Source organism: Rhinoderma darwinii, chromosome 6, assembly GCF_050947455.1.
Source record: "Rhinoderma darwinii isolate aRhiDar2 chromosome 6, aRhiDar2.hap1, whole genome shotgun sequence".
Lineage (NCBI taxonomy): Eukaryota > Metazoa > Chordata > Amphibia > Anura > Rhinodermatidae > Rhinoderma > Rhinoderma darwinii.
Genome location: NC_134692.1, coordinates 38,168,825 through 38,191,708, shown reverse-complemented (window position 1 = coordinate 38,191,708; position 22,884 = coordinate 38,168,825). Strand labels below are relative to the sequence as shown.

Genomic DNA, 22,884 nt, shown 5'->3' with positions numbered 1-22,884 from the left:
ACATTTTACCAAAAATTATCTTTACTTTATAAGATATAGCTGCTTTATAGCCTGTATACAGAGCAGCTCTATCTTACGCTGAATCCTGTATCTGTCAGGTCTGCGGGACTGACGTATTCAGTGTCGATGGGTCCACGCAGGATTGAGCAGTTAACGATCACATCTAAATTCAAAACTTAGTTTTGATAGATTACACATGTCACGGAGGACCCGCTGTCACTGAATCCGTCAGTCCCGCGGACCTGACAGATACAAGATTCAGTGCAAATTACAGCTGCTCTATATACAGCATACAAAGCAGCAGTATCCTAAAAAGTTTAAATATTTTTTTATAAAATATATTTAGGAAGTTGCTCCAATCAGACTGATGCACAATTTTATTTAAAAAACAAACAAAAAACTGTGATGTCAAAGGTGTACATAGCCTTTACGTTAAAGGGGTTTACTCCTTAACCATCTTTTCATAGTATTTGAGGCTTCAGGTTTTTTTTTGTATTCGTCTCATATTCATATTATATACTCATTAAAAACATACGTTTTTCAGACATGGAGATCCTAAATTGTTGTAATATTTGTGAATTAGGGGGTTACATGTATCTGAAAACTGCAAAACCTGCTGATCAGCATCGCTCCCTACAATGAGATGACCCATACTAACAAGACTTTTTCTTAGCTATGTTTCGCTATGTGCGAGTCCATTACTGCTTAACCACATAATGTGCCGTGTTTACATGTCCTTATCATTCTCACAGAATGAGCCTAGATTACATTTATGTATTTAATGAGAGAATGGTTGTCACTTGGCTTGTTTCTGCACGGACAGATTGGTTTTCATTCAAAGTTCTACATAGAAATAAAGCATTGATATGGAAACTTCTGATTAGATTTCAGCCGTGCATATTTCCATTCTTTTCACCATAACTTGTTGGTAATTTATTTTCATGGTCACATACAGCTTTTTAGACAGTCAGTAAACATGTTCTATGCAGATAATGATAAATGTGTTGTATGCTGATAATGATAATTGCAATTTATGCCATTCCCTAATATATTAGCGAAGGTCTGTCAGCGCCGAACTTTACACAATTTGTTACACACGTGCTATTGTTTTGGAATAGATAAAAGGAAATGCTACAGTCCTTGCACTTCTATAATGTCACTTATCTCAGAGTGGTTCTCACACACACATTGCTGCAGGTCACTGAACTATTGTTACAAGACTTTGTTATAATTAAAAATGTATAGTGATAAGAATAAGGACAGGTGCATAATGGAAACCATTGTCAGACCAAAGTGTTTAATGATTTGCAAAACCCAACAGTTTAAGGGCATGACCACACATGGCGGAATTCCTCCGCAACTGTCCGCATCAATGCCGCACAGAATCTGCGTTGCAGATTCTGCAGCGGATCTGCACAAAATGTGCAGAAAATTGATGCGGACTGGCCGCTGCGGACTGCAGGAAAAGTGCTTCTCTTCTCCCTATTCAGTGCAGGATAGAGAGAAGGGACAGCACTTTCCCTAGTGAAAGTCAAAGAAATTCATACTTACCGCCCGTTGTCTTGGTGACGCGTCCCTCTTTCGGCATCCGGCCCGACCTCCCTGGATGACGCTCCAGTCCATGTGACCGCTGCAGCCTGTGCTTGGCCTGTGATTGGCTGCAGCCGTCACTTACACTGAAACGTCATCCTGGGAGGCCGGACTGGAGACAGACGCAGGGAGTTCTCGGTAAGTATGAACTTATATTTTTTTTTACAGATACATGTATATTGAGATCGGTAGTCACTGTCCCGGGTGCAGAAACAGTTACTGCCGATCGCGTAACTCTTTCAGCACCCTGGACAGTGACTATTTACAGACGTCTCCTAGCAACGCTCCCGTCATTACGGGAGCCCCATTGACTTCCTCAGTCTGGCTGTAGACCTAGAAATACATAGGTCCAGCCAGAATGAAGAAATGTCATGGTAGTAAAAACAATACGCTCCGCAGCACACATAAGATCTGCGGACTTCATTGCGGAATTTTGACTCTCCATTGAAGTCAATGGAGAAATTCCGCCATGAGTCCGCAACCAGTCCGCCACTGCTCCGCAACAGACAGAGCATGCTGCGGACACCAAATTCCGCTCCGCAGCCTATGCTCCGCAGCGGAATTGTACGCATCGTGTAAACGAACACTGCTAAATTAAAGTGAAAGTCAATGGAGAAACGGCTCCGCTGCGGATTAACGCTGCGGAGTGTCCGCAGCGGAATTTAAGTGAAATTCCGCTATGTGTGAACCCGCCCTAAGTGGAAAATATTAAAAAGCTCAACTATATCTACCCCCCTTCCTGTGTATTCCCTTTTTTTTTCCTTTCTGTACCCCCTTTGCATATGTTATGAAAAAACTTTAAAATAAAGAATTTATAAAAAAAAAAAAAAAAAGCTCAACTATTCCAGTCGGACAATTATCACTAAAATGTACAGGGGTTACTTATTTCAGACCGCCTTTTTTTAAACGCCTGTCTTAATAGGAAATAAGCTGGAGTAAGAAGCAACAAATTTAGTAAGAGGTGCACAACTCTTAATAAATTGGACACATCTTCAGCTTTCCGTAAATTGACAACTGAGTGTTACCCTTGACCTTATCAAAGGGACGTGTACCTATACATTCTGACACAGTGAGCATTGATTGGACAGTGGTAGACTGTGTAAGACACACCCCCAACTGGTAACACCCACTTGTTAATCTATTCATAAATTTTTAGGAGGAATAACAGAGGAACATAGCAATGAAGAGTTTTAAGAAAAATGCTCCAAAGTTGTTATATTACGGGAGAATACAAGTATTTACTAAAGCAGACATGTCAGGATAGATGACAGAACCTCTTTAATAGGAATAAACTTTTAAAGTTTTAGTTTAGGTTATCTGTTAAAACTGTTTCAATAAACCTTAAGGTATGTTCACACAGCTTATTTTCAGCCATTTTTCGGGCCGCAAATGCCCCGAAAAACGGCAGAAAATACGGGGGCTATACGCCTACAAACATCTGCCCAATGGGAAAAACGGCGTTCTGTTTCCACGGCCATGTAAAAAAAATGCCTCGTAAAAAGAAGTGCATGTCACCTCTTGAGCCGTTTTTGGAGCCGTTTTTCATTGACTATAGAAAAACAGCTCCAAAAATGGCAGTAAAAAAACGCAAAAAACGCAAGGCGCTAAAAAAAGGCTGAAAATCAGGATCTGTTTTCCCTTGAAAACAGCTCCGTATTTTCAGCCGTATTTTGTTAACCGTATGAACATACCCTAATAGCTACGGTCTAAGTCTTGATCATTGCTTTTTATTTGCTGTAAGCACCCACTAGTTGCCTATGGCTATGGCAAGTAAAGAGTTAATTGTACAAAAAGTTGTTAGTGTCTATATTGTTTCAGTGATCGAGTTACAACCAGACGACACATTCAATTCTGCTATTCAAACATAGAGTAATCCACCTGAGTGTCAGCCATATTTAAATGTTAATGTGGTACCTTCTGAATTCTAATAATGACCTAACTCCACTCCGCTCCCATGTTTGGGAAATATCGTCATCTGCTCAGAAGGGAATCTTACACTTTAAAGCCCAAGAGACTTCCAGAGAGGACACTTTGTGTGGCTTTGTCCTTGTTGCATTTGCTTGCACAGCCTGGGACTTTGGGCATGATCTGCTCTTTCTCCTATTGTCCGACAATTACCAGAGATTCTCAAGTCAGGAGGCCAAGACATTGCTACGAGTTCCTCACTGCTGAGCAGACACTTATTCCTGTATTACGCAATACCTTGAAAAGTGGTTCAGGTAGTTGAAGCAAAATGTCGCTTTGTTTTATAGTGTTTCTATCTTCTTGTGAATCTTTTCTCTGTGACTGTTGTGCTGAAGTTGTAGCTACACATGTTGTGGACCACCACCATAGACCATCTCAGATTAAAATTTGCAACCTTACTTGATACGTGCATTGGATTTATATTGCATCCATTTGTTTTGTGTTGTTGGCGATTGGACAATCTTTAGGTATTGCGCAGACTGAATCATTTGCAACAATTCATTGTGGCAAAAGTTGGTGTTTTTTTATGGTTTCACATACGGGGTTGTCCACATGTAACGGAATTGCTGCAGAAAATTTCGGCAGCAATTCTGTTGAAGCAGCAGCCATTCCGCTGCGGAAAAAAAGCAATATTTCCTGCATTTTTTACTGCAGAAAAAGGTGCGTGTTTTGCAGCGTTTTTCTCAATGCTGGGAGAGGGTGACGTCTCAGAAAAACGCAGCAATTCAGTCCACTTTCCGCAGCAGGAATGGACATGCTGCAGTACGAAAAATATGCACCGCATGTAAATTTCAGGTCGATAATTTTATGCAGCGTGTGGATTGTTTTGTTAAATCTCACCCACTTTGCTGCTACTGTATTCTGCTGCGTTTTTTCCGTCCGCAATTCCGGACGGAAAATATGCAGCAATTCCGCTACGTGTGGACAAGCCCTAAATCTGAAGGTGCATTCACCTACTACATTATTCTAACTAACTCCTAATGACAAATATACATCTGCTGCATAAGTATGTTGCTGAACAAGAAAGCCGTCAGGATAGTGACTAGTATATCGGGCTATGCTATTTATTGCACAAGTTGTTTTGTAGCATCCTGTAAACTACACCTTTTATTTGTTAAGTGGTGGTGTCTTGTCTTGTACTAAAGGTATATTTTATTGTTAGTATTTAATATATTACATATGTGGTATTGATATCATAGTGGGTCACATAGCTGGCATAGAATGACTTCTAAAAGGTGGCCGGTATTGTGGCTTACAGTTACATATACACAATAAACAGGTGACTTTCCTGGGATATGACTGGGTTGCTGCATAGACTGCGGATGAGGAAGCGCTGTTTTATTTATCTGCACTTGTGTAGGATGTATCCAGGAAGACATTTATTGTATAATTACCACAACTGCAAAACAATTTCAATGTTTTGCTATGAAAAAAAGCCCAAAAATCTGACATGGTGCATGGAAACTATGACAACTACACTAAGTACATTTTGTCCAGTTTTCATTGTTTCTTACCCTGTTACCTGTTGGGATGACGAGGTGCACAATATGAAGCGTCTCTGACTTTTTTACATAGGGTAAAGAACATTTTAGGGGCAATAGAGAAACTTAGATTCTGTGTCATGTTAGACGGAAATTATAGCGCAGCATGCAGGGCTATTCTTCCCATAAAAATGACACCACGACAGAATTATAAATCAATGGGGTCTGCCCGGTGTCCCTCTTGCCTGTAATACGACGAATCCGGCACTGTGTTGTGGTTTCCGTTCATGATGGAAAAGGCGATACAGAAGTGAACAGACCCTAAGGCCATGTTCAGACGTGGCGGAATTTTTCCGCTGAAAATGTTGCTGCAGATTCTTGGCGGATTTGCAGCAACATTTTCAGGTAATTCAGACGTTGCAGATATCACAGCGGACTTGCTGCAGATTTCAGCCTTTGCAATGCATATGCTGAAATCCGCAGTGAAATTCCACTTCTTCTCCGCAACATAATGAGCATGCTGCGGAGGGAAAATTCTACACCGCAGCCCAAATTCCGCACAGTTATTTTCCGCAACGTCTGAACTAAGTTTCCTAAAAATGTATAGAAACAAATTTAAAAAGCGGCTGCTGCAGAATTCCACTGCGGACTGTCCACGGCGGAATTCAACAGCAATTCCGCCACGTCTGAATGTGCCCTTATAATCATTGATTATGTAGACTCATTTATCCTTGCTTATATATGATCGAGGTGTTTATAAATATCCTCTTATTTATGTCATCGGGTCATAACCGTAATGCAATTATGACAGTTTTATGTTGTAATTGCATAAATTTTTTTTTAAACACACACAGTGCAAATTTTTACTAAAGTCTTTGATTCTGCGTGGAAAAGTGTCAGTGTGCTAAGACAAGTACCTCAGTAGCGGTGCTGTCGCCCTGCACGGGTGCTCAGTTGTTAGCACTGTTGCCTTACAGCACTGGGGTCCTAGGTTGGAATATGACCAAGACAACATCGCCATGTTCTCCCTGTGTTTGTGAGAATTTTATCCGGTTTTCCTCCACATTCCAAAAAGCCTACTTAAAAGTTAATTGTCTTCTTATGAATTTGGCCCATGTGTGTTTGAGAATGAGAGCCCCATTGGGGACAGTGAGTGTCAACAATCTTTGTACAGTGCTATGGAATATGTTGGTGCTAATATAAGTAACAAGAACTAACTAAATAAATATTCCTTAATAAGCTTGTGCTAAGTTGCGTAATATGGCACATACTACACTAAAGTTCCATACTGGAGTACTGCTCGTTGATGCGCCAGTATTAGTGAAAAACCGGCTCCATTGTTATGAAAGTAAATCATGACAACCCGATTCATACTGTATTTAAAAAAATGTTGGGAATGTTCTGGACAGATGGATTGTCATTGTAACTTGATAATCGTAGGCGGCTCATATGGTGTGTAGTGGTAGCCTATAGTCTGCGTTAGATGAGATGGACACACACAATCAACTGATATAACTTTACACCTTGTGTTGGGGACAATAGAGTATACATATGATTGCGTTATACAACACTTTGTCAACCTATCTAGATACCTAGCAACAAGTGAGCAGACGTTACCTCAGTGTGAAGGCAACGTGATATATGAACCTTTCCTGTCCAATATTTACCACAACATGGCTGTGTGTACAATGCAAGACAGTGCTTTTATTTTTATTATCTTTCTTTTTAGATGGATCCTGTGCAAAAAGCAGTCATAAACCATACGTTTGGTGTTTCCATTCCACCAAAGAAAAAACAACTCATTTCTTGCAATGTCTGCCAGCTCCGTTTTAATTCCGATGTAAGTATACACGATATTCTAATGGACAAAGACATTGATTATTAGAAGATAGAAAACAACTACAAAATGTCTACAAGTCCAAAGGAGATATGTCAATATAATGTGCAATTTGAGTTCTTCATAGTAATATTCTCTTATGGAATTAGATTTATCCATATAACTTGAAAGTACATAAAGATATGAGGCAATACTCTCCTATCCTATTTTGAAGCATTGGAAGTATATTGATTTTATACCACCTTAGAGTGGCACTTAAAGGGTTATTCCCACTTTAGACATTTAGATGGGATATCTATGGATATCCATGTCTGATAGATGTAGGTCCCAGCTCTGAGATCCGCACCTGTCTCGAAAATCAGGGTCATCTATCCCTGCCTGGTGATGCGGCCAACGAATCAAGGTGGGAAATGAATAGAGCGGTGGCTGCACAAGTGCGTGTCTCTATTGATTCCTATGAGAGTTACGGAACAGCACTTTGCCTATGTAAATAATAGAGGTGCCATCGCCCCTTTATTCTGCTTATCTGTGGTGGTCCCAGAGGTCAGACCCCCACCGATCAAATATTGATGGCCTATTCTAAGGATAGGCCATCAATGTCTTACCCCTAGAAAGCCCCTTTAATACTTGTACATCATGAGATTGGGGCGCCAGTATCTCTCACCATCTTTCCTGACATAAAACAAGCTCTGTTGACAAAAGTAATGTGGGCGGAAAAACACTTTAGGTCAGATCTGAAGTTGCTTATCAGCACTTTTCTAATAAAAAAAAGTGGTGTAAATTGTTAGTAAATAAGTCGCAGTGACTCTCACAGATACATAAGAGTCTATGGACACATCACCTCCATAGACTTTAATGTACACAGCACGTCCATAGACTGTATGTCAGATGCTTATATCTAAAGTAAAATTGAATGCAGTAAAGCTGAATATTCATGAGCATATCTAATATTTGTATGGATGCCTCCTACCAAATCATTATAAACCAGTGAAGAACAGATCATAGATAAATCAATAGTCACATCAACCGAATTAGCCACTCCTAATTGATAGACTTTCCTATAAATTCTTCTCAGCTCCTGAGGGTGGAATCGCACATGCAGATATTGATGCAGTTTTTGATGTCAAATACAGGAATGGAAACAAAAGACAGGAGACATTTCATTCTTTCCTTTATAGGTTTCTTTATTTTTGGATCAGTTTCTGTGTTTGGCTCAAAAAACTGCCACAAAAACTGCATGTGTGGTTCCAGCCTTAGGCCTCCTTCACACACTTTTAAAATCGTTTTTTCCATTCGTTTTTGGTGGCCTCTTTTATTTAGTGTAATTTTGTACATGCGTAATTCCTGCCATTTTTTTAATTCTTTAGAAAAGACTATGGAAAAAGGTTTTGTTTTTTTAACTTTTAATTTTTTTCATTTGTTTTATTTATTAAAAAAAAACGTTATTTTACTGTTTTTTACTAGTCCCCCTAGGGGACTTGAACCAGCGATCGTTGGATCGCTTGAACAATATACTGCAATACCAATGTAACTTCATCAGGCCCCCAGGATGCCATGCCAACCAATGGCACTCCCCGATCTCGCCACAGAGGGGACGTTACAGGGTGGTCACCGCCCTGTTTTCAGTGATTTAAATGGCGCGATCACTATTGACCATGGTATTTAAAGTTAAACTAGCGGGATTCCGCTCGTTACCCGGAAGTGTCGGCTGTAACACACAGCCGACACACTCCCCCACCCAATGTGCGCCGTATATATACGGCGGATGACGTGAAGGGGTTAAAATACCATCTTGCTGCAGCATTTTTGGCCACAAAAATGCAGTGGAAAATGCCACAAAGAAACAGCACCAGAAACACAAGAAAATGTTGTGTGGGAATTCAGCCTAAAAGGCTCCTTTCATCCATACCAAGCAATGACTATTTATTATTCAGCCAATATATGCATTTTGAATGTTTTATATGATTTTTTCGATGTAAAATGCATCTAGGATATTACCCGGCTTTGCCAATGTCAACTTTAATAACTTAGATAAACATTTTTATATCTCATTATACATTAGATAAACTGTATATTATAGGACTAGATCCCCTTCTTTTAAAACATTTTTTTTTTCTATTATTAAATCTAGATTCAGTAGACGGCGAGTGTATTGAATAATAAGCCATAACATCATTTTGTGTTGCGGAGCTAGAAATATGTTTTGCAATTTCAGAGTAATAAAATATCACTACAGGAGAACAACACAAATACATCGCGCTCCTTACTTGGTATTACAAGTATGTTCAGTAAGTCTAACAGAGATTGTTGTCTTTGGCAAGCGGAGATGACACATTAGGCCGGGTTTATCAGCTGTTTATACTAATGCCAGTTTATAGGACCGCACCAGCGACTGTGCCAATTCTGTTGTGTCAGCTGTACCAAATGACTGTAGATCTAATAAGGATCAATCTTAATGGCTTAAGGAATCTGTATTTCCATTGTGACAGAGGCGCTCTACTCTCATGCGTGTACAATTCCATTTAGGATGCTATTTATTGTGCTTGTCGGGGACAACGAAGCAGAACAGTGTTATGAAAGGTAAAAAGTTCAGTGCCTAAACCTGTTGGATATGAAGTGGAGTTGTAATTGGTTTTCCGGAGATTCAGCCAACTCTATTTGCCATGTCTAAATATTATCTTTATTGACATTCTGAGATGGATACACTGAATTGGCAGAGGTTTCAATTTTAGGGATCTATGATTATATCTCATTTATACGGTGCATATCTGCTTCTCTAGAACATAGCACTTTGCTGTTAAATTGTACTTATCCGATACTCACTGTAAAGTCAGCTTAAATCGTAACTAAACTTTTAAAAAAAAACTTTTGCCATGTCATAGTGACATATCAGAAGCTTTGATCAGTCGGGGTCCAAGCACTGAGATCCCCACCGATCGCTAAAAAGAAGCGATAGAAGCGCTCTGGTGAGCGCTGTGCCGCTTTGTTTCTGTACGGCTTTCCTCGGAAAGCAGAGCGAGCAGCGTACGGACACATAGACTCTCTATTGAGCCTGTACACTGCTCCGAGGAAAGCCGATCAGAAAGTAAGCGGCACAGTGGTCACAACTAAATATAAAGGATTAGTTTAGCCTCTCACCGATACACGTGATTCACAGATTCACTAGTCCATATAGTACATTGGGAGAATCTATTTGCCTTTTATTCTATTAATAGGTTCAGGTCCGGGCTATTTTGAGCCTTCAGGACCAGACACAGGTTATCCATTTTTAGCACGCGATAGTTAAACAGCTATAACTTTTTTATTTGTTGGGCTAGCAATGTGGCTTTTACAATGTTTTTTTCATAGACAATGCAGGAATCTACCGCTTTGTTTTAGTGTTTGGTGGCGGGTCTCAGTGTTCAGATGCCCACCGATCAAAATTTCTGACGTCACTATGACATGTCAAAAGTTTTTCAAAAGTTTAGTTACGCTTTAAACTGAGCTATGTTCAGCTGTACTGTCTGAATGATACCCCCCTACTTATTAAAGGGAACCTGTCAGCTCCTATTTGTCTTCCAAAGTGGTCCCAACATTTGGTAGGTCATCTAAAACTATGTGCCCACAAAGTCGTTTGTTTGCTATTAGCCTGCTCAACTCCACTCTCTTGCCATAGCGTGCCGACATAAATCTTGACCAAGGGTGTGGGGTTGAGCAGGATAAAATGGCGAGAACAGGAGCACTTGCGGCGAAATGGACCATCTGAGTGGCACTTGCAGAGTCATTTGCATATAGCAATAAAGTCATTTATCTGGACAAACAAGGTAATACAAATCAACCAAAAGGTATGTGCACATATAGTTTTACAAGACCTACCAAACGCTGGGACAAGTTTGGTAGCCAATTAAGAGCTGACGAGTTCCCTTTAAAGAAGACCTATTGTATTCCCTAAAAACAGCAATTCTAGCGTATCATTTCTTAGAACTCTGCGTTATGCGGTTCCTCTGTTATCCCTCCTGGAGATTTATGAATACATTTACTGCTAAGCAATTATAACATTCTGTTACTGTGAGGGAATGCCGGGAGTTGTGGTTTCAAGACAATTGGAGATCCACAGACTGGAGATCACTGTGCTATGTAGATATTTCCATACCATGCCCAGACAGCCTGTATATCTGAGGGCATACTGGGAATTGTAGATTACAGGCGCTGGAAAGCCTCAGGTTGGAGATCACTATTCCCATGTAGATAAGTCTATATTCATATAGGTAGTAATGTAATGATGGAAGTGCTACTGTATTCACTATGCAGGTATGGCTCCTAAGAAGACATCATTGTTTCATCCACTTGTCTTGAAACCACTAGAATTGAGAAGCTCATTAGAGAAAGTTTAGGAGCTTCTTTCGCTAACTTTCCTAAACTTAATAGATTTAGAAATGTTCTAGAATAGAATTGTTGATATGGGATATAACTCTCTGAAGTTTGATGTTTGAATATCTCCCAGTGTGCACCACTGCCCTGGTTATCAATACTTTTTGGTGAGGAGAGGTCACCCTGTGGGTTAACGTCTGAAGACTTCATTGGATTATAAATATTTTAAAACTTTATTTAGTATTTGTTTTGATACATTTTGAAAATACTGTCAATGATGCTACATTATAATCTTAAATTATGCAGCAGATGCTAAAGGAAATATGGCTTATCTATCCTGAAAAAAACAGCGTATCCCTTTTTTCCTGAGGAAGAGAAACAGACACATAGGAAGGAAATTGGCTGTCTGCCACAATGTGTCATCTGAATGAATCACCTCCAAAGTTTGTAGTCATTATAAGTTTGAACCACTAAATTATTTATCAGTATTATACAGAACACAATAATTCCAGTTCATCTGATGACCCTATATAACGCATTTATTACATTTACATAAAGCTCGGAGTCTATGTCACATATAATAGCTTTCTGAGGCGATTTTACGTTCTCGTGAATGAAAGATGGAGGCACACTGAAGCCAATTACAAAAATGCTCCCTCTAGACTCTGAGATGAGCCGTCTCCATGGCTCTGAAAGGGAATCTAGGGATTTGTGTGTAAGTAAAATTGTAAATGTGTTTAATAGATACATATGTAATGTCTGAATAGTAAAGGGATGTACATAATTGAACAGTGTGGATTGTACGATGTGGTTAGAGTAGAAAAATGGAAGAAAAAAAATTACCTCAACGTGTCATTATGACATATAGTTTAGACTAATATTCATGATAGCATGGCACATCAATGGCACTTTAATGCCACCTTCAGATAAACATTTTTGGGTTACCATTTTTGTGTTTTTTTAATCTGGCCAATAGTCAAATTCCCCAATCCGGCAAAACATGCATGTTTATTTCATGTAGGTTTTTGGAGGTAAACAGCTGTCAGAAATCTCTGGAACCACTTCTCTCGATGGAAATCATGGATTTGGAAAATTAAAATCCAGAATGCCTGATTTGTTTATTCCCTGACCTCAGGCCCTGTACTTGAGTCTTGAAGGCCCAAATATACTAGGGGCGTCCGGTATGAAGACTAGTAGAGACAAAAGCTTGAGGCAATGGTTGAAAGTTAAAAGTGATTTGATTGCTTTAGGCTATGTTCACACTGAGTATTTTGGGGGAGGAATATCTGCCTCAAAATTCCGTTTGGAACTTTGAGGCAGATATTCCTCTCCCTGCACGCCGATTTTCGCGGCAATTATCGCGCCGTTTTTCGCCCGCGGCCATTGAGCGCCGCGGGCATAAAACAGCGAGATATACGCTTTCTCCTGCCTCCCATTGAAGTCAATGGGAGGTCCGAGGCGGAAGCGCCCGAAGATAGGGCATGTCGCTTCTTTTTCCCGCGAGGCAGTTTTACTGCTCGCGGGAAAAAGACGCCGACGCCTCCCATTGAAATCAATGGGAGGCGTTCTCGGGCCGTTTCTGCCGAGTTTTGCGACGCGGTTTCCGCGTCAAAAAACTCGGCAAAATACCCCGTGTGAACATAGCCCAGGTCATCTCTTTGACTTTTTGTCTGCACTAGCTTTCACAATGTAACCCTATATTGTAAGTGGATGTCTCCAAAAACATCAGGATCTGAAGAGAAGTATATAATGTCTATAGGGTTTTTAATAAATAAAGCACCTCATTAACAAGCACATTCGGCCGTACCGATAAGACATTTTATTGAATAGATCACAGGGGTAGATGAGGAGCTACCATGTCCTTCCCACTAAGAGCTGTTGGAGGGAGTATCTCATAACTGCCATGGACATTGTCGGTGGTATCCGCTAACAAAAATGTATATCTGTTGCCAACGTACCAGATTGGCAATAACTCTTTTAGTAACTTCTAGTGTTAAAGTCTATGTAAACCTTTGAATGACATTTTTTTTTTTTAATAAAAAAGGTCAGTCAGTGTGATTGGTTCAACTTTATAATAAGTTTTTATTAAAAACTATTTTTACTTTTTGAGATACAGCTGCTCTGTATTCTCTATACATAGCAACTGTATAATTTGCTAAATCCTGCTCCCGTCAGGTCCATGGGACTGACGGGTTCAGTGAAAGCGGGTCCTACGCAGTTATCTCTCACATTTACGTTCATAACCTGCTAACACTGAACCCATCAGGTCCGCGGCACTGAACGATTCAGGTCATAGTGAAAGATACAGCTGCTCTGTACAGAGAATACAAGCAGTCGTATCTCAAAAAGTTTAAATAATTTTTAATAAAAACTATTTATAAAGTTGAACCAATCACACTGACTGACCTTTTTATTTAAAAAAAATACCATTCAAAGGTTTTTGTAGTCTGCACTCTAAGGGCATGACCACACATGGCGGAATTCCTCCGCAACTGTCCGCATCGATGCCGCACAGAATCTGCGTTGCAGATTCTGCAGCGGATCTGCACAAAATGTGCAGTACATTGATGCGGACTAGCTGCTGCAGACTGCGGGAAAAGTGCTTCCCTTCTCCCTATCAGTGCAGGATAGAGAGAAGGGACAGCACTTTCCCTAGTGAAAGTAAACGATTTTCATACTTACCGGCCGTTGTCTTGGTGACGCGTCCCTCTTTCGGCATCCAGCCCGACCTCCCTGGATGACGCGCCAGTCCATGTGACCGCTGCAGCCTGTGCTTGGCCTGTGATTGGCTGCAGCCGTCACTTACACTGAAACGTCATCCTGGGAGGCCGGACTGGAGACAGACGCAGGGAGTTCTCGGTAAGTATGAACTTATATGTTTTTTTACAGATACATGTATATTGGGATCGGTAGTCACTGTCCCGGGTGCAGAAACAGTTACTGCCGATCGCTTAACTCTTTCAGCACCCTGGACAGTGACTATTTACAGACGTCTCCTAGCAACGCTCCCGTCATTACGGGAGCCCCATTGACTTCCTCAGTCTGGCTGTAGACCTAGAAATACCTAGGTCCAGCCAGAATGAAGAAATGTCAAGTTAAAAAAGCAAGACGCATCCGCAGCACACATGACATGTGCATGACAGCTGCGGACTTCATTGCGGAACTTAGAATCTCCATTGAAGTCAATGGAGAAATTCCGCCATGAGTCCGCCACTGCTCCGCAACAGACAGAGCATGCTGCGGACACCAAATTCCGCTCCGCAGCCTATGCTCCGCAGCGGAATTGTACGCATCGTGTAAACGAACACTGCTAAATTAAAGTGAAAGTCAATGGAGAAACGGCTCCGCTGCGGATTAACGCTGCGGAGTGTCCGCAGCGGAATTTAAGTGGAATTCCGCCATGTGTGAACCCGCCCTAAGGCTTACCACTTGTGTGGTGTCTTCCATTCATAACCTCAATGCAGCGCAGGGTTCGTAGTACGACACACACCACCAGCGCCCAACAAAACCATTGATGTACACAGGGGAGCTTCCCGTGCAAATGTGAACAGCTTTGTCAAGAAAACACAGTAGTTGACCCATTTATAGTAGTTTTGGCTAAGGTACTTTTTTTTAAGCCAGATATGTCCTGTAGGCAGGTTTTACAGCACGTTTAGGAGATCCACTGTCTTATACGTCTTGTTTAATAAAAAGTAGCAAAAAATACCCAACACAATGGAGAAGAGAGTCATTCTCCAAGAGAATTTTAGAGAATGTTTCCCTTCTCTACTGCACCGGGAATTTATTCCTACTTTTGATGAAAAAAAGACATACGGTAGAATGGATCTCCCAAACGTGGTGTGAAAATGTCTTAGGCACACGTCTACTTCCATTCTATAAAGAGCATAGTGGAGCAGTCAGCTGTTTCTACACGTCTGTTATTCCTCTTGTAAATGTATTAATAAGTTGACAACTGTGTGTTACCATTCCTTGTCACTAAGGTGTATCCCTACTCAATCTGACTCGGTCAGCACTGATTGGTCAGTATCAGACTGTGTAAGGATGCGCCCCTTTGACAAGGAAAATGGTGAAAACAGTAGTAAATGTATTCATATATTTCCAGGAGGAATAACAGAGGAATGGCACAATTCAGTTTTAATAAAGATGTTCCAGCATTGTTTTTTTTTTATAGGGAATTTAAGTATTTACTAAAACAGACATATCAGGCGAGCTAAGACTTCAACACAGTGGCAAAAATATATTCACATGTAGGTCTATTCTAATATCATGTTGCTCCAGCATTAGCAACATACAATAGTGTCATAGCAAGAGGATGGCCCGCAAATGTTTTGGATTGTCCTACATATGACATTTTTGATCGACACAAGTTGATGTGTTGCCCTTGGGTAGGAAGGAACAGACTAGGCCGAAACACTACGGATTTTCCGCAATGGATTTCATTGCAGAAAATCCACAGCGTAGTACGGTAGCAGCAGTGTGGATGAAATTCTGGAAAAATCATCCGAAAAAAAATGTTCATAAAACGCCATGACTACGGCCGGGTAAGTATAAGCTTTTTTTTATTATTATTCCCACAGGATTCCACCTTGGACATGCCGCCCGAAAAACTGCACCACAATTTGGTGCGTTTTTTCGGACAGAATTGCCTGCGGTTACCAGAGTGGATACTCTGTGTACTTTTTTTACGCAGCCTATCTGCCCTGTGTGTTTGTACCCCTATGGTGTCAAATAGCTTTGTATATAAGCTGATGGGCACAACCATAGTGTAGCTCTTAGCTAATGGGGTAAGAAGCACAGGTCTGAATATCTAAGGTTCAATCATAAGGATTGTCACATTTTAATGGCATGTTCCATCATTTTCAATATTTATGGTTTCCCCTAAGACAACTTTGCAAAAAATAATATCAGTTACTTTTTACTATTAAAAATCTGAATTGCAAAATAACAGAAAATATATCTTATATCTGTTCACGTTCCACCCATGCAGCCTTTAGCCTCGGGTGGCTTCTGAATGTCACATGTGGTGTTCTTCTTACTGATCCACGCTTGTAAGAAACCACACAAACTACAGTAGATTACGTTATAATTAGAATGATTAGTGGGATAAGCACTTAATAATGGCTCTAGTGTGACAGGCAAAGGGCTTATTTGTATTCTAGGGTGGGGAGCGATTAAAAATACCATAGTCCTCAAGCCCTCCAGTCAATCATTTTTCACGGATAAACAGCAGGACAAATGGAGCTTCCGTTTGTCAAATATTGTACATTTGTCCAGTAAATAAGAGTATTTATATTGATTGTTTGGTTTGGAGAGTAGTGAGGCAGATAGGAGGTAATTAAAGGCATAAATCTCTGGAGGTGGTGGAAGATAATTCTGTACTCGGAGACAGGAATGACAGAATGATAAACATTTTTGATCCCGTAGGCTTCCATTACCTGCTTTATAATGAGCCACATGCTGCACGATTTCACATCTCTCTGACCTTTTTATTGACAATCATCCATGTTTCCACTTAATATTGCTTGTCATGGAAAATATAGCAAAACAGGAATTTTCGGAATCCATTACTGCTAAATGAAATCTCAAGTCATAATTGGCTCCTTGTCGTATATTAATCAAGTTCTCTTGTAGGCAATTACAAAACTCAAAGAGAGACGCTGGCTGAGCAGTAAGAAGGTGGATTTAGATATGACATCATGTTTAGCTTTTGTTTTATAGAGTTAAATGTTGTGGGAAAACCCAGAGAAACCGTATGACATCATTACTTCTGCTGTTGCGCCTATTATCCAACCACGCATGGTCCTGCACAAGACAGCATCATATATGTCAGGTGATAGATGTCAATTCATTTAGGACACATTCACGCAAGTTTAGGGTCAGGGTTTTTTCTTTGGTGTTAATGGAGAGAAAAATTTGGCGCCCATATGTTTGCTGTAAATGAATAGCAATTATGATTTTTCATTTCCACAATACGGTTTGTGACATTTTTCATCTGATTTTAACCTTGGTGCTTTTTTTCCAAGTCGCGACATTCTCTATGTGATTCAGATTTTTTGGAGAGAATTTTGATCCCATGCACAACTATTTTGAGAAAAATTTTAACTTTGTTATTGGTAACATTTTTATGTTGTCAGAATGTTCTATCATCAGTTTCTGAGAACTAAGGCTAGGACTACACTACAACATGTGTCACGCAACATAATATCGCATGAGCATCGCACGCCCAAAAAAAGGTATACCTGAAAGTCACGCAACTTTTTTTGGACGTGATTGTTGCATGCGACCGCGACTCGTGTTTTTTTTTGTCGTACACAAGATGCATGTGAGTCACAGTCGCACGTGATTTATATCGCTGTCTATGGAAAGCCATGTCCCATGCGACCTGCAACTTAAAATCCAGCTATTTTCTTGTTGCGCAGCACATGTCGCCATGTGACCCTAGACTTAACCTAAAAGTGGCAACCAATATGGCGGCACTTTCTGTTGTCACTGAAAAATAGTAAAACGTTGGTAAATAAAAAAATATTAAATAAATAGATATCAGCCTTTGGCTACTTCTCTAACTTCCTATTTACTAGTATATTGCCATTTTTACATTTTAACTGGAAATCCCCTTTACCAATCAGCTTTGGGGAAGAATTCTATGTTGTTTTTCTACAATTTCATATGGAGCATTACATAACCAAATCTGTTTCATCATATAAATAGGGAGGGATTCTTTGTTGTTAAGGCAGTCATTGTGAAAGTCTCAACCACTAGAATCGGTGATTGATGATTTACTCTTGATTTTCAAAAGATTTGGCTTCTCTGTTTACCATAAATATTTTCTCTAGGTACATCCATTAAAAGCTAGCCATGTAGATTATATGTCAGATAAACGGATGAGATAACAGTAAATATTTTTTGGGGCAAACCAACAGTTCCTTGGTTTGCCTTTGGGGGGAAAGGATTAGGCTTGTTAGATCACAGAATGCCTGATCCTTTGTTCTTCCGGGACATAAGCGTTTCTGGTAGAGACATGAATGTGTGAAACTTCCAGCACTAACATTACCTTCCATATAGGATCTAGGATGGGAAGAGTCACTGAAATTACTAGTGTGCAGATAAGCATGTGTACTGTTATTTTCCTAGGTAATGCTTGTTGGAGGAGTATATTTATTAATCTTTGCATGGAGATGTCATATTTTATGGCTCCAATTCTGTAGCGGGAAGTAGTTTGTGCTCCAGCGGACTAGTAAACCATGACACATAGTCATTAACCTACCATAGGAATGAATATTTTAGTAAACTTTAAAGTGAATGTCCTTGAACATAATTCTGTGTATTTAATATGTAATGGGTCCAAAATTCTGAGATTATTCATTTCTAAATATATTTTTATAGGGGTTCACTGAATCCCCTGCATAGACAGTTAAAATATCAAATTCTGACTGCCTGCAGCTGCCACTAGAGGGAGCTCAATAGCTTTCTGCATACAATTTATACATTGAACTAAAAGAGGCTGGCAGCTTTAGGACAATTCTCAGGAGTGCATTCTAAACAGTATTTTAGTAAACGTACTAATTTTTCTTTATATGCAGTTCAGTCCCGTTTTGCTGGTTCATAAGCCACGCCCCCTTGTTATTACAGCTGTATTTTCCAAGGATGGAGGCGCATGTGATTAGACATGTTACTCTGCATCTTCCATTGTAACACACTGCGCCTGTGCTATTTTTCTGGATGCAGTGTGTTACAATAGAGGATGCAGAGTGACATGTCTAGTCACATGCTACTCTATCCTTCATCATATTATGGACGGGATCCACCGGTGGCAGGAAGATACAGCTGTGATAGCGGGGCATGGCTTAGGAACCCAGGAAAACGGTGTTGAACTGCGTATAAAGACAAATTTGTAAATACTAAAATAATGTTTAGAAAGTACTTTTGATCACTTTCTTAAGGGCTAGTTTACACTGAGTTTTTTGGCAAGTTTTTTGACGCGGAAACCGCGCCGCAAAACGCGCCAAAAAACGGCCGAAAATGCCTCCTATTGATTTCAATGGGAGGCGGAGGCGTTTTTTTCCCGGGAGTGGAAAAACTGGCTCTCGGGAAAAAGAAGGGACATGCCCTATCTTCGAGCGTTTACGGCTCTGACCTCCCATTGATATCAATGGGAGGCAGAGAAAGCGTATTTTGCGGCGTTTTATGCGGCGTGCGGCGTTTTATGCGGCGTGCAGGCAGAGGAAAATCTGCCTCAACATTCAAAACGGAATTAAAGCGGCCAACTCTTTAATAATAAAATGACACGTAGTAAGCGCCTACGTTAGCCAGATTCTTATCATTTTTACTCCATATCTTTGTGGGGCTATAAAGATGGATTATCAACATGGAACTTTGGAAAACAAATTCACATGGTGTTAAAAGGTGATGATCATTTTAAAATATGCAAAATATAATAGAGACATGTAAATAAATTTCAAATAAGCAAATGCAGAAAGTATTGTAATATTTATACCTGTCAGATTTACTGTTTATCTTTGTAGCAATTCTGGATAAAAATGTTTCCCAGTTTCGTCCTTTGATGTGTTGATCTGCAGATTGCAGAGACTGACTGTACTGTACGTCTGCCTGTAATAGATCAAGCCTCCTCCTTTTATAACTTGGCTCTTTCACTCATAAATCTTATAGACATGAGTGGGAAGGTCCATTTTATTCTTTAATGATTGACATCTTTCCATGAATTTTATTTTAATTAGATTAGCCACTGATTGAAATACATCTATTCAAAAAGCTCCAATTCCAGCATCCATTACTGTAATAAAAGGATTCCCCTTTCTGTAGAGTTCAGTGAAGTACCTGCCATCATTGATGTTATTATTAACAATGGCATCACCAGGGGCAGATTGAGAATGATCTGAACAAGAGAGCATTAAAGGGTAACTAAACGTTCAACAAACTTCTGACATGTCAGAAGTTTTGATTGGTGGGGGTCCGAGCACTGAGACCCCCACCAATCTCTAAGCCGATGTAGCGATGTACGGGATCATAGACTTTCTATTGAGTCCGTACACCGCTACATCGATTTCCGGAAAAAGCCGAACAGAAACTAAGCAGTTCAGTGCTCACACGAGCGCTTCTGACGCTTTGTTTTAGCGATTGGTGGAGGTCTCAGTGCTTGGACCCCCACCAAGCAAAACTTCTGACATGTCACTATAACATGTCAGACGATGGTTGAACATTTAGTTACCCTTTAAAGCACATGGATCCCTTACCAGCCACTGTAGCCGTACACTTAGTTTAAGTTATGACATTGAATTTGAGGAGCATTTATCACTTGTAATTTTCTTTTTCTTTTTTAATTTTGCAGGCCCTTTACTTTAATTTTAAGGAGAGTTATAACTTGGGGTCCCTGGGTTTCCTCTGGCTATGGGCCCTTGGGTACTGCCCTAATGCCCAAATGGTCAGTCTGCCACTGATCATGACAATTTGCATGCAATATTGTTACAGTTCTTGTATTTCTTGTATAGGTTGGTTACTCAGCAATAATCCGGTGAATTTTCCGCTGCTCCGATGACCAGATGTCGGGAATATGTCATTGATCACAATGAAGGTGATTTTTCAATGCAATTATTCTAGTTATCTGGTATATTTGCATTGAACAAAATGTTATTCCGCACGACCGCCATACTTAAGAAGTCATTTTCTCCCTTTTTAACACAAACTACATAATACATAATGTCATTAAAAGAGAGCTTGGCCTCCACGACTGGTTTACGGAGTTCTTCCACCATTTTTCTAAATATGAAAGTAGTGGGCCCGTGCTGAGGCTTATGCATGTCGACAAAAGTTCAAATAACAACCCACTTGTTTATAACTCTTGTGTCACCACTAGGGGAGCTCACTGCATACTAATTTATTATTGAGTTGAATGGGAGCTGTATAAATATCTATACAGTGAGCTCCCTCTAGTAGCAGATGCAGGCAGACATTTTTTCATTTAACTTGATGGTTGAGCGAAGGAAAGCAGGGGACTTGTTTGTTTTCTGATACAGAGCTCGAACCCCTATGCGAATTCTGAATCTATTTAGACTTAACAAAAGTAAATAAAATTTGCACCAGACTTACAGCAATAAACCCTTCACCTATACCTTTGAATAATAAACTATATAATGATGACTCTACTTGCCTCCATTACCAGTATGTCACAGTATAGTATAATATCCTACTAATTTGTGCATACAGCTCTTATGCAGACCCATGTGTCTCCATGGTTACAGACTACAAACACACTCAGTGTGTAGTCTGATCCTGCATTCATCTGTTATCCAATTCCTGTGCCTCCTGTTCTGGCTAGCCTGAAGACAGTAGAAATTTATCGATCGTGCCACTGATAACATTAATTTTACTTTGGCACAATAAAGATCAACCATAAATTATAGTTCTATCATTGATCATCTTCTACATTAACACTGTCTAATTACTGGGAAACAAGAAAATCTTCACAATAATTGGCCAGTTAAGTATGCCTTAACAGTGCAGTATCAGGTTATACACAAGGCTTGTAGCCTGTAACCATGAAGGCACATATGTCTGATAAGGAGCTGTATACGGTATTGTAGGATATTTTTAATCACAATTGTTTGCAAAGTTACTTCCTTTCTTTACATATGCACTGGAGCAATGAAAATATTTGAAAATGCGCTCTATCACATGCACAAGACCTTAAAGGGAACCTGTCCCGTTGGGCATGCTGATAACTATGAGACATTATGTTGTAGAGCAGGAGGAGTTGAGCAAATTGATATAACGTTTTCTGGGTAACCTGTCATTTATAGATCCCTGCTCACTGTGGTCTAAAGAGTCTAGTAGGCGGTCTCAACCATTAATTGACAGCCTGCCGTCAGTAGTGTGCATACAAATATAGCCGTTACTATAGTGAGACGGCCCACTGGACTCTTTAACCCACAGTAAGCAGGAATTTAAATCATTAAAATATATCCTTTCCTGAACCTTTTCCCACAAAGCTTTACATCAATCTATTCTGCTCCTCCTGCTTTATAACATGCTGACCGCAGATGGGACAGCATGTTTGACGGGACAGGTTCCCTTTAAACATCTTAGTATAGCCTAATATCTTCTTTTTTAAGACAAGTTATTCCTAATTCCAGTAATATACTGTACATTTCTTATATACTCTGCAGGGAGAATTGTGCTTATGGCAAGTAATACAACATCATTAAATTAATTTCTTTCTACCTCCCTTTTAGGTGGCTGGTCATTTAGTCTTGTTAGTTCTTAAAGAATAAAAGAGAAAAGAATAAAAACACTTCTAGGCAATTTGCTTGACAGTTTCTGCACTTCATGTATCTGTCCTGCTTTCTTTTAATCATATGTTTACATTGGTGCTTGGCGGAGTTTAACTAGACTGGCGTGTAACATTTTGTTGTAGTGTGGTGTAGTGTGGTGATGTAAAGGTTCATGACATAAATTCCTCCAATCTTTAATTACCAGTCAGGTCAACGTGTACACATCTACAGAGCGACACCAGCCATGAATATGAAATGATTGCTTTAGAACCGAGCACTGCCTTGATGGCCGGCAGCTCAGCAGCCGGTGCCCTTTCCTCTTCTGCATATTACGTCTACACTTAGGATAACACATTAAAGCTCTCTTCTTCAATTA

At 40.0% G+C, this 22,884-nt stretch overlaps 1 protein-coding gene across 6 annotated transcripts in view; it reads left to right on the top strand.

Annotated features, from left to right (window-relative positions):
* The window catches only part of ZNF385B (zinc finger protein 385B), a 384,342-nt gene that overhangs the window by 317,296 nt on the left and 44,162 nt on the right, over positions 1–22,884 (top strand). For 5 of the 6 annotated variants that reach the window (XM_075829525.1, XM_075829527.1, XM_075829531.1 and 2 more), the window contains one exon: positions 6,766–6,876. The exons of the other annotated variant lie outside the window; for it this stretch is intronic. In XM_075829525.1, coding sequence (XP_075685640.1) covers positions 6,766–6,876 — 111 coding nt within the window. The remainder of the gene's footprint in view (positions 1–6,765; positions 6,877–22,884) is intronic. 6 annotated transcript variants of the gene reach the window in all.